The sequence below is a fragment of the Bombus pascuorum genome, chromosome 3 (assembly GCF_905332965.1).
Source record: "Bombus pascuorum chromosome 3, iyBomPasc1.1, whole genome shotgun sequence".
In the NCBI taxonomy this organism is placed as follows: domain Eukaryota; kingdom Metazoa; phylum Arthropoda; class Insecta; order Hymenoptera; family Apidae; genus Bombus; species Bombus pascuorum.
In genome coordinates this window covers 14,864,440-14,878,581 of record NC_083490.1, presented here as the reverse complement: position 1 = coordinate 14,878,581, position 14,142 = coordinate 14,864,440, and the positions used below count along the sequence as shown (strand labels likewise).

General features: G+C 28.4%; 1 protein-coding gene across 1 annotated transcript in view; it reads left to right on the top strand.

The window, feature by feature from the left end:
• The window catches only part of LOC132904916 (neurotrimin-like), a 242,275-nt gene extending 229,086 nt beyond the window's left edge, over positions 1–13,189 (top strand). The window contains exons 7-10 of the mRNA XM_060955755.1: positions 2,530–2,679; positions 7,625–7,690; positions 7,889–7,990; positions 12,410–13,189. Of these exons, the coding sequence (XP_060811738.1) occupies positions 2,530–2,679; positions 7,625–7,690; positions 7,889–7,990; positions 12,410–12,621 (530 nt within the window). The 3' untranslated portion in view covers positions 12,622–13,189. The remainder of the gene's footprint in view (positions 1–2,529; positions 2,680–7,624; positions 7,691–7,888; positions 7,991–12,409) is intronic.
• The last annotated feature ends 953 nt before the right edge of the window (positions 13,190–14,142 follow it).

Sequence of the window (14,142 nt, the reverse complement as noted above, 5' to 3'; positions counted from 1 at the left end):
GCTAACAGGATCGACTATAACAATATTTTATCTTTAGTACAGTACAAGGAAAAGCTAAAGAACAGAGAACCATATCATGCAGACTACAAAAAAGCAATAAAATATGTGAATTAAAAATAAGATAGCTCAGTACAAAAAATATAGTAATTATAATATAATGTTCTGATGCATATATATCTGTACTCATAGTTATGTATTATAGAAATTTAACAATGTAATTATATGTTTCGTACAATAAATAAGAATATATACTAGATAAATTTTATAATTCGATAATTTATAATATATATTTATTATACTACATCATTTGTTACCAATGATCCAAATGGGTTGATACAACAACAAAATTTAAATAAGAAGAACCTATCGAGAATTTTTATAAACGTTAAGGTTTCATTAATTAAAATGTGAAAATATACTTACATTACACTATGTATATGTCCACAATTAATGAAATCTACTTTAAGCATATTTAGTCAAGGATTAATCCAATATATGCGTATTTCACAAACTTTCAAATTCGTTCTTCTGAAAAATATCGCGTTAAATAAAAACACTTCGTTTCATATTTTGTATATATTTTCTCATATAAAGTAACATTTTACCGATTGTTTGCTCTTCTATAGTCTGGAATTACTCACCTTAAACAAGTTTTCAAACCCGATTTTAGCAAAGACGAAGCCTCCTACACAAATAACTTGCATTTATATGAAGAAAATATAAAAATAAATTATTACAAAGATTCTTTTATATAAAAGTATTTCATCATCGTTGTAATTGGAAAGTAGGTAAAATAACTTATTAAAGTAGCTTCTTACTCGCGGAACTTTCTTTAAATTGTATAATTAATATAATAGTTAGTAGGTATACTATGAAATTTTGCATATTCCGCGTCAGTAATAAATATTTCAAATTGTTATAATTCTGATGGTAAATGTTATGTTGCTTTATTAAATTGTTTTAATAAATATTATATACATATAAGACTTACCACGTTTGGTTTTTAACGCACAATAGCCGTAAATAACTTGAATAACTATTAACAATAAAAAGCAATAATGTAACTTTCGATAAAAATTTTAATATACAGAGATTTTAATACCGGTAAATTATATTTTTTTCTGAATAATTATAAACCGTTAACTTAGTTAGAAATAACTTATTTAGAAATTTAGAAATAACAAAACTTGCTCACATGCTCAGTAACAATCTTTAGTTTTTATATATATTCTTCGATATAACTTTCATTTCATTATATTTATCAACATTTTTTAATTTTATATAAACGTTCTCATTCATTTCTCAAATGTTTAAAAAATTAATAGTGATATTCATTTTTTAAATATGTTAATAGTAAAAATCAATACTTGAAATTAGGATAAATGAGAAAAGTTAAAAAGTCGCAACATTTGATAAGCATAAATAAGCATTTTATAAAGCGTGAATATCAAAAAACCGGTGCTTATTGGTTTTACATTATTAAAATAACATTAAAAGAGACTTGATTAATAGAAAATGCATGGTCACAGTTTAATATACAATGCATAACAAGTAAGAACGTAAAAATAAAATGTACATATTTAACTTACAACATTGCGTATTAATTTTATACGTATTTATTTCTGATACGCATCTTATTTTATAATTCAACGAATTAAAACATTATCATATTTTGTCAAATCTTAATTAATACAAAATATATTCAATGTAAATATATTCGAAAAAGCCTTAAAATATAAAAATCACATCATTTACTGATATCACATTCTGTAAATATTTTTTATATCATACTTAAAAGTGTTCATATTATATTGATTTCTGTCCGTGGTATTGGAATGAGATGCGCTGTTTATACATTGTATGAGAACATTTGCTATCGAGTGTAGCTAAATTGCAATTGGGTTGTAACTATTATTTCAAATACGACAACACCTTCCTCCGAAAAGTCTAAACATAAATTATACGACACATATGGAGAGAAATTTTAAAAATATTACAGAATTATGAAACAGCAAACGAAGAACCTAAGGATATTTGGAATAATATAGGAACAAAATAAGCACAAAAATTAGTTGATATACTAGATTGTCTGAAATGTGTTATTAAATGCAAAGTGTGCCTGATAAAATATTAATTTTTATACGTGGATTGTATTTCTAAGACTAATTCTGAAAGTAGTAATTATTAAAAGTAGAAAGTAATTATTTGAAATTTTTACTTATATCCCTGTTTTCGTTACACTGAAGTTTTATATTACGATAATGTTTATATCTGTTGAAAGCTCAATTATCAATCGTTTAATAATTGGGCGATTGGGATTGGGACGAATATTTATACTCCTGTAATTCACTTCAGTTATGAATTGAACAAATATTCAATCTTTAATATCTGTTGTATAAAATTTATTATAAATTCGACATCATTATCGGTCATCCATTATTTATGTATTATTATACAATTATTATTCCTATAGTATATTTACGTTGTAAAATAATTACATATAGATCTTGTTTAATACTTTGTTTTCAGGAGAAAAATACAACCAAACTTTCTCATATAATGAGTATAAAGTACACATGAAACTTACGATATCATCGGTGGAAATGTCCGACTATGGAACATACAAATGCATATCAAAGAATTCTCTAGGGGAAACAGATGGCAGTATTAAGCTGTATCGTAAGTATATCTTTCACACTATATTTAGCCTTTAATAGCAAAAATATACACTTCACATTATTAAAAAAAAGACAGCAAGTACATTTGTATCAAACTACATTAAATACGTATTACAAATAATAATACAATAGTATATGAAGTATACTAAATACTTTATAAATAATTTGAAAAAATAAATTTTTAAGATATAAGAAAAATATCTTTATTTTTAGTACTATAGTACTAGAAATATTTTAATATCTTCAAACGTTGTAAAATCGTAAAGTTTAAGTGAAAAGACTAATGACAAAAATGAAGTATTGCGCTGATGTGACATTAAACTTAGAAAGATTAAGCAATTTGAGTAACATGACTTGAGCTATACAAATATTGGAAAATATTGAAAAAGTCTTACTAATTGTATAAAACAGTGATAACGTGTATACGTAATGAACAGACAAGAAGCCGATAATGAAATAACCATGACCGCGTAAAGTAATTATTGAAATCGTCACGATCCTTTTGATAAAAGGAGAGTGAATTGAACGGTATTCACACAGTGTGCTTTTAATAAATGAGTTGACGCGCGACCACCTGGTGCCAGCAACAACGCTGCAGTTTTAACAAAATGCACGTCGCAGAATACAGATTAAACGAGAAATATCTTCCTCTGTTGGTTTGTACATTCTTAAAATACGATTTAATTAATTCATCGCACATTTGCTTTACGTATGTAATTATAATTATAGATTTATAAGTCTAAAAAAGGAAACAAGATTCCAATAACAAAGAATCAGTTGGTGGTAAGACAATAAAACGATGCGAATTAAGAATCTTCATGTCATGATTCTATTTGAAACTATAATTATTTCGCGAGAAAAGCGAATTTAAGCATAAGCTTTTCATTTAACTTCGTCTAAAGCACGTATTACCTATTAATGACAATATAACAAATATTTGTTTATTCCTCTGTGAAATTATAATATCTCATTTTAAAAAACAATAATTAATATTACTATTCCATTAAATTACGAATTTAATAGAAAAAATTTGCGAAGGTTATTATTACGCTACTAACATTTGGACAAAAGCTTACATCAAAGAAAAATAAATAATTCATTTCAAATACTGTCAGAATATCTAGGTGCATGAGAATGAAATCTTTATATCAGTGTACAAAAGCGTTTGCAAGAATGCCATGTTGGCCGTTATAGAAGAAATACCTTCATCTAACGACCATATTCTAGTATCGATCCGAACTTTTCCTTGGTTAATAGGTTTCGCAAAGAAAGACCTTGGTCGTAACAGGTTTTCTTAAATCGAAAACACTAGCTCGTTATTGTTCTTGCTATTATTTACGTTACCGACGACCGTTTCCGCGAAATTAAAATTTAATTTTTAAGACCGCCGCTCTTCTCTCTGTATGATTCTCAATATGTATGTATTTAATTGGTGAAACTGCTTTATTTAGGGCACCCACCTCCAATGATTTTGATTTTCACATATGTTATTAAAGTCACTCTCTTGAGCGACTACTACTGCGTACTTTCCAGTACAATGGAAAATAGCAGAAATAATATTAATATTAAAACCTGGAAAAAATTCTGATGCAGTAAGCTCGGTCTCCAAACCAATCATTTTCGTTCCAGTGATATAAAGAAAAAAAATATTTGAAAGATTTATCAGCAGTCATATAAATTCTGTCATAGTTGAAAAACAGTTAGTACCCGAATACCAATTTGTACTTAAATGCAAATATGAAAGAATTTAACAAATATATCGTTTAGTCCCAAAAATAAATCAATCATTTAAAGAAAAAAGTACTACTTTACGAATTTCATCGATACTTCGCAAGCGTGCAATAAAGAGTGACACGAAGGCTTATTATAGCAATAAAAAAATGTGTACCATTTAATCTATATAAAATATTTAAATTTTATCTGAAATATAGATTCTTTACAGTGAGGTATCAAGAAGTACAGGCAGGTGTAGTACCTATCAATTTTGGAGCATCACAAGGGAGTGTGTTTGGCCCAATGCAGTATATTTTACATACCGCAGATATGCCAATTTCCCAAGATTGCCGCACAGTTATCTTCGCAAATGATACGGCAATCATCCACGCATGTAGATCTACAGAATGCATCAGAAAATTCAGAAAACAGTTTAAGTAATATTTAAGAATGATTACAAAAATGGAAAATTAGAGCCAATGCAAACAAGTAGCAAACAATCTATGTAGTTTTTATTGAGAGGAAGTGTATGCGTTAGCCAATTACGTTAAGTAGAAAAATGATGCCTGCAGCAGACTCTGCCAAATACTTTCGTATGCACTTAGACCGTAGATTCAACTAGAGAAAGCATATCTGGCAAAAAAGGAAATCTAAATCAACTTCATTTTAGTCAACTTATATTTGAACTTCAAAACAACAATATATAAATGTATATTAAACTCATATGGACACATAGCATAGAACTGTGGGGTTTAGCATCCACTTCAAATGTTGAAATTCTGGGACGATTTTAATAAAAAATGTTACGAATATACAAGAATACATCACGGCTCAAAAATATTTACAGAAACTATACCACCATATCAATATACGTACCAAACGACTACTTGGAGAGATATCAAACCGACGAGGATACAAGCGCTTCAAACATTCGGACATAAAAGATAAATTCTAAACAATTTCTTATAAAACGTACCATGAATTAAATTACAGAAAATAAACTAAATTACAAATCAATGAGTACATTATTTACAAATTACACAAAATTGTACCTTATATAATGATATTTGGCTATTGTTATCTTTTTTATAACTAGTTACAGATAAACAAGGAGTAAAAGAAATATTTTTCCTCTTCGAAATGAAAAGATGTATAAACATTGGTGGCTGATCTTTCTCTCTTGAAATAATTTTTCACTTCTACAGGAGAAACGATTATTGTTTTTCATACTTTACGTTATACTCGACATACATAAAATTTCATTAAAATCGAACTTCTGTTATCATTATAAATTTTGTTATGGAGAATATACAATTTTTAGAATTCATCAAGTCCATAAATGATCTTGTATGTTCATCTCTTGTTTAAATATATTTAGATCGCTATTTGACATCGCTATTATATGACATACATGTATAATAAATAAATAAATAAATATATATATATACAATTAATATATATACAATATATAATATATGTAATATATAATATATAATATATAATATAATATATATACAATTAATATTCAATTATTTTGTATCCAATTAATATAAATTGCACAAATTAAGTTTCAAGAACATGTTCAATATTATTGAATACATTTAGCAGAAATTTTCAGATAGATATCAGAAAGCAATTTATCGTTTCGATAAAGTGTGAGCCTTTCTGTCCTGAAAATCGTATTTCCTGGAAAGTGGTGCGAGCCGTAAATCACCGATAACAGCCACTGTCACTCTGTTTTCTGACAAAAAGAATCCACGGCTATCTATTGAACTGTAATTGTAGGTTTTCTCGTTGGTCTACTCGTAGGTAGTACTTCTTAACTTCGTGCTTTAATCAGTCACCGACTCGATACATTACAATGAAACCAATCGAATAACTTTTCACTTGCGGTGATCACGATTTAATACATATTTGCATTTTAAATTTTCCTTCCGATAGGTTGTCAGAGAAAACAAAAACCAAGTTAACCAATTTATGGAATTGGATAATAACTTTCTTAATGGCTACGAGAATCCAGCATAGAAGACCTTTCTGTAATCGATACTTTCATGCAATTTTCATGACGGGTTATACCGGGTGTCTGGCAAAATTCAAACAAGCTGTAATTTTACGATTAGATTAGACAAATGAAATGACATGAAGTAAAACTAATTTTTTAATACATCTAAAGAGTACGATTTCTTTTGTTTTCTATACAAATCTAAAACCAATTAATACACTTATTTTTCAAAATTATTGATTTAAAAGTTATTTCAATTTTAAACTAGATTTTCTTCAGTTATAGAATTAAAATTAATAAAGTATATAAATCGATTTTAATTTGATAGAAATACGACGAGTACGACGCATTAACACACCTAATTCTTAGACAAATAGATTATTACATCCAAATTGTTAACAATATAGGTAATAAATTAATTCGTCTTTTTTCAAATTAAACTCTTTGGTTATTTTCTTGTTATAAAGTGCTTATAGTATGAAGGATATTCAAATGATTCTTTATTATTCTTCATTCTCCTTCTTAACCGTTTTTAATACATGAATGGACTCTCTACCTAGAATTTTTTTTAGTTTCAAATGATTTGGATATTATTAATTCAATGACAATACGTATTGCTTCTTTTAATTCATTATAAAAGAAAATTAGTACCCAGTTTGATGGTCACGATAGCAAACACTATTACATTAACGTTATTTAGACACACCAATACATAAAAAATCGCAAAATTAATATACATACGAACAGTATCTCATACTATTCAATTTTGTTTTATAAAATGTTTTTACATATTTTTTGATACATTCTTTTATAATTCAGAATAGAAGTGTCATAAATTTTTCTAGTGTATGTACAAAGATTACATCTATTATAATGCAATTTCTATAATAAAGAATCATTATAACCTTTAGCCCTTAAATCGTATTTGTTATAAAAATATTTATCGTTAGTATTAGACTATTTAAACCATTTATATATCACAGTTTTTCACGATTAGTTATATAATATTTAACGAATTCGGGATTAACATGAATAAATTTAAAACTTAATTGAAATATTTGTAATGATAATAATGATGTTTGTAATAATAACAATAATAATAGTGATAATAATAATCATGATAATATTCAAAATAATAGTTTCTACCTATTCAATAACAATCAATTATCTATACGAATGTAAATTTAAACTCAAATTGCATAAATTTTATTCGAAATTATGTATTTTACAGATATTCCAACACCAACGACACAGCCGAGAACTACAACTACTACTCCAGCCTCCACTAGTGAAGAAGGTAAGTGTATAAGGTGCACTAACAGAAATTTATAGTTACAATTAGAAGCTTTCGAAATTCATTACCATACTTACCTACATTATGCGATAGCATTATAAAAGATGATAAGGAATTTAAATTATGTAATTTCGTAAATTGTGTAGAATATATCAAAATGAAAATGAATGTAATAGAAATTCAATTGCGTTTAATTTGTAGTTGAAAATATTCAAAATTCTCGACAAAGGCCAGAACCGAGTGTAGAACCTAGTCCACACCAAATAACTGATTCGTCGTTGCCTAACATCGGTAGAACCGATGGTAAGTAGTTTATTGTATTTCTTACAATAATTTATAAATTCTAAATATTCGAATTTTGGTTTCTATTGCAATACACAATTGAAATACGACAAAAATATCAAATTGATTGACCTTCCAAATTGAAACGTTTTACGTTACAATATAAATTATTTTGGATCTTCTAACGCAATATGTATTAAATGTCCTCCACCTGGACTACTTAATAAATTGATTATTATTATTACATAATATATTGTTAATACACAAAGTGTTAATATAGGATATAATAAATAAGATATTTACTAGTGACATTTTTTATTGTAATAGTATAGGGCATATATCGAAAATCGTGGTACAAGCCGAAAGAGGACGATTCCCCCTTCCAAAGTAAGTGGAAAATATGAAGTAATAATTTTTGATACAATGCTTCGTTTTCGATAAGATCAGCTATGAAGTTTCGTCAAGTACATGTGCATTTGACAGGTAACGAGAGTCGATGAAACAGGTTTCTTTGCACTTAGATACTCTGTTTGTATTTATAAACGTCATGATTGTGTATACTCTGAATTACTACATTAACAATAAATTCCAATATTACATTTATTTAGTTAAACTACAGATTAATTCAAGACGTTAATCGACGGATTATAGAAGCATGAAAACTGATAATATGTTTCGAAGTTTCACTTCTTCAAACGCGTGTATGACACACTATGATTATCACTACTGAATTATGCTTCAATTTACCTATGTTTTCTTTATTTTCAGCATAGATTAACTCCTTAATGTAATCCCATGAATTAAAATGGAGTGGAGTTAAATCCAGCGATCTTGAAGCTCATCCTACTGTTCCTCCGCGTCCAATTCAAAAGTTGTGTTGCTTGTTTAATACATTCTTACCTTTCCTAGTAAGTAGTAGTGTGGCGGAGCTTCGTCGTGCTGAAAAATTATTTTGTGCATGATAAGCAGGGATATTTCTTCCAACAATTCTGACAAACTGACTCTTGTTGTCTTGTAGTAGATTTTCTCGAAAATAAAGTCTTGTATCAAATATTATCATTCTACCTTCTTTACTTACTTTTTCATGAGAAATCACTCCTTTTCAGCTTGTACCACTATTTTCGATTATATAATAAAACTCTAATACTATAACGAATATCAAATATATCATACTTATATTTGCATGTATTATTAAATGAATAGTTTATAAGTAGAAGACCATTCCAAATACAATGAGAATTATCTATGGCGTATTTAACATAAATTGAAAGAAAACATGGAGGTATTTCAGTATTATATTCTATAATAATTTCATTAATATATTATAACTTGAGAGAATTAAAAATTGATAACATTCTATAAATCAATATGTAAATATTAACTGTTAAATTGCAATTAAAAATGGTTAAATAATACGTCTATTAAATTGAATAGTAACAAGTTTTGCTATAATTTTTCGCCAAATGATATTATTCGGATTTTTTTTCATTAAAGAAACTGCCATGTTTCATCTTGTTTCTATATTAAATGTTTTTAGATATTATTTTCAACGATTCTAGTTTTCGTTTCATCGTTACCATTGTAAATTCTAGCAACAGTTTCGGCATTGTCGAAACAAGTTTGAATATTCAAAAGCATGCAGTGGCGCTTATATGCCGTGAAACTTTCTAAATAAAAATCGAATTAAACTTGTCTCCTATAGTATAGTAATAGTACAGTTAGATTCTAACAACATGCAATGTACTTCCTAAACTTCACGTTCCTTTTTCTTTTAATCGTGAACATGCAAATCTATCTCTGAAATTAACATAAAAGTAATCGAGTAATATTATCGCGCTGGAACTTTTCTACTTTGACAAGTTTCATCGAAGGGAAACCGTGTGAAATAAACTGAAGCTGTAAAGTCGCGTGATTTAACATCTCTTTCACTTGTAATCCTTCGCTCCTTCTTGTTACTGGATTTAATTATAGAATTTGATCAGGAAGCGGAAGGTAAATGAAAAGTAGAAACGGCAGGCGTATTTTCTCGTAAATACGTTATCCCCCTTAGAAATTCCGCGCGAATTTCCTTTTAAATCATCACCTCGGCGTAATGCGCGAACTTACGCACAGCAGGGTGAGAAACTTTTTGAAGGGAAAGTTCGAGAGAAGGCGTGAAATTTACCCGCGAACTTTCAGTAACGCCGTAGATCTTCTCCAAGGCGACAAACGCTGCGCTCTCAACGGGATTTTGATGAAATCCCACGCGGTTTATGAACTACCATGTCGAGCCGCGTCGCCTCAACTATGGAAAGTAATCTGATCTTTCGTTTGTGAAAGTTCCTCGCAGCTTTCCCTGGCGTTTCGCGTTTCTTCGATTGTAATCTATCGTTCAAAGTGAACTTACAAGTTTATGGTGCTGGCAAACCTTTAATCCACTATTATTCCACTTTTATGCACTTTCTTTAAACGATTCTCAAACCATATTCTATCCAGGCTTACGGTCTCATTCGCGGAATTCCTTGTTTCGACAGAGATCAAAAATCGATTTCTCGGCGTTAGTAGATTCTTAATCAGTTTGTAAAATAAAGCCAAATCTTGTTGAATCTTATTGACAAATCTTATTAAGAAACTTTTACAAAATTCCAGAAAAAAGTTATAGATGTCGAAATAGCATAACACAATATTCTGTCACATTCTGAGTAATCGACTAGGATGTATCATGTATGAAACCATATTTTTCAATCAGGAAACTAAAATATGCATCGACTTGACGTGAGAATTTGTAAACTATTCATATGTAACTATATAATTCTTCTTATTTTACGAATGAACGAAGATTATTATATTAGAAGAAACGATACTTTGTTTCAACAGCCGCTATTTTGACAATTATAAAAATTGTTTTAATTTTTGTAATTCGTGCCATTAAACGCTTCGTACAAACGATAACAAAGACTTATTCTGTATTCTGGATCGATTTATGCAAAATCATTTTTACGACGTAGTAAAAAGATATTGTTTTCGCAAAGTTAAATGAAACTTTCTTCTTGTGTACACAAATTATATATATATTATAAATATATATTATAAATATATTTTAAAAAATATATATACGCTATATAGAAGAAGATAATTTTAGTAGTAGAAGAATATCGTAATAAATATGAAAACAGATCCTATGAATATTTATTATTCTGCATGAAAAATTTGTTTAAAACTGCACTCAGATCAACTCCCACATTATTATGTAGATTATTATGAAACAGCTTCCGCCATTATTATCTTTATTTCTAAAATTTATAATCTAAATTTATAATTTCTCAAATTAATAGGAACAACTAATTTACATTCGTAAGTATTACACTGACTTAATTTTTAAAAAAGTATTCTATTAACACACCGATGTTCCTTTTCAATATTTAACAGTATACGTTCCTATTTATTAAAATTCACAACGCGTTTATAGTTAAACTAGCAAAGAAGAACTACTGAAAAATAAGCAAGGCAGATGAACTTGTGGGGAGAACCAGAATTAGGAAAGTAAAATGTTACAACCCAGCTAATTATGTATAAATGTGAAACGTAGATATGAGTAATTTAATATATTTACTTACATCAAAACGTAGACACTTAAAAATACAGTTAAATTTAATTTACACCTACTCTAATACTTTTTCACGTAGTATATTGGAACGAATAATACTTTTCTTAATATTCTTAATATCTTTGTTTGATTATTTAAAATCGGTACAGGAAAATGAGATAGTACCGTATTATTATCATTATTGAATTGTCTTCTTAATTTGCACAATCATCGCTATTCTTTATAGACTTTATAAACTCAGAGGATTGAATAACAATAAGATAAATTCAAACTTAAAATAAAAGCGAGTACACGGAAAGTATCTATAAATTTTGCATTAAACTGGCATTACTTTAGTCTAACGAAAAAATATTAAAATGTAGACAGCAAATGGCATGCATAAAATATAAAAGTACGCAGTAAAGGAAAAAGGAACAACGAGAAAAGACGAATAATAAGTAATGCCTTTGGCGTTCTATCAAAGACTATGTTTTTACATGCATTATTCTCATTAGAATGTATGATTTTTACTTTCTCTATGGTATTGAAAACTCGTCATTGATAAAATATCGTTATAGTTTCAAGTAAGAACTAATAACGAATGCCAAATTATTAAACATATTACTCATCTTTTATTTAATATTGGAAATCATTACTTTGCCAGAATGGACATTAAAATTATAATTAGGAAACGTAAAAAATATAAATATAAATATATATATATATATATTTACATATATACATATGTAAAAGCACTAATATATTAAAACATAAAACTGTAAAAAGTATAACTATCGACGAATGATTAGGTATAGATGAATTCGATACAAAACAATTTTATCAGAGTTTCTAATATATCAATCACTTTTTCTCAGATATACGGCTTCATGGTAGGGCGAACAGCGGTAGCTATAACGATGGTGAAAACGCTGTAGTAACAAAAGGACGAAAAAGCATCGACGGCGAGGTACGACCACGAAGAATCGACAACACGGCACAATCGATGTCATCCAGGGGTTCTAGTTCGAATTTTCTGGTACAATCTACAGCGGCCATCTGCATAATCCTACTATCTGCCCTGTCGTAGTCATGTCAGTGTCTACCAGCGAAAAGAACGGTTATTCGAGGAAAATCCTTCGGGGATCAAGATTCGTCCTGTTCATCGTCATTTATCTCATCCGCGAAAGGGATCAATTAATGGGTGTGCTTCGATGCCGCAAATTTATCGACAACTATTGCCTTTGTCGTCGTTGTGACTGAAATCAACGAAACAGTTTTTCTTGTTGTAAACTTTGCACTAATGTTTGCAAATTAGGCGATTAATGGAATTTCTAGTAATACCACTGACGAGATACTGCGCCTCGTTGGTGATAATACATTTGAATACTTGTACCAGATATTCGGCAATGTGATTACACCTTTGCGTATTCGCAGAAGTTCGTAGACTCTAGCTGTAACTCAACAAATTGTACAATTCACTTAGTAATCTGCTCGTTACACGTAATTCGTCCGTGAATAATCATTTTAAGTTTTTCGAAAATTTAGACTATAATTTAACTTCAATAGCTATTTTTTTCCTAGCTATTCTTAGTTATTCTTTTTAGAAATACAGATATTATTCTGTGTCCACGATTCGTATATATATATATGAAATAATTAATTTATATTCGATTTTCTTTCCATTGTAATCTATGTTATTTTAGTAATATAACAATTAATTTTATTTGTAGATCTCGTTTATTTGTAACGCATATTAGCTTGATTACACTTAATCTTCGTAAATGAACAAATTTATAAATATGGAGTATTTTATATGCTTTACAGCAAAACGAAATTGTTTTCTCTAGAAATCAGCAGTAACAATAACGTCTATTGAATTAACCATAAAATCTATTGAATTTGCTAATATGATCAATAAAAGACAGTATAAACATATTGGCTTGTTGTAAATGTAGTTGAATACAAACTTTTATATAAAATTTATGTACATTAATACTCACTTTGACGTATTAGCATTTGTTAAGAAATGGCAACCAAGAAACATTAACATTAATATTCAATAATATGCATATTTTCATTCCTCTTATTCGATAAAGAAATCATAATTACTGTTATTGACATTTTATCAGTTCGACCAATAAGCATCGGAGGCTTTTGAATAATTATATGTACCGAATATGACTCATTTATTTTAAATTATTTAAAACATTAATTATTATAAGAAGATATCGTTTGCAATATACTTTTACACAGTAGAGCCGCGTTAATTGAATGCGATACGGATTCAATGACTTGTTAGAATCAATGAATCCATAGAAAGTGTTTAAAAATCTGAATGAATAAAAGAAATTATTGTTGATCGATAATTTGTCGCTTCGAAGTGATAAATTGAAGTAAGTAAAATCTTTCTAATTGCTATTTTCTTGAATCGATTGAAGGAGTAGAGATATCTGCTGTCAAATTAACGAATCCGTCCAGGACGTGCAATTATCACGGCCCTATTGTAAATCAGGTTTAATATACTGCTGACATGTCATGTTCTTTCATTCATACATATACTCGTATTGAGCTTGAGCAATATTTAGGTAAAATATTTGAAAAATAATTA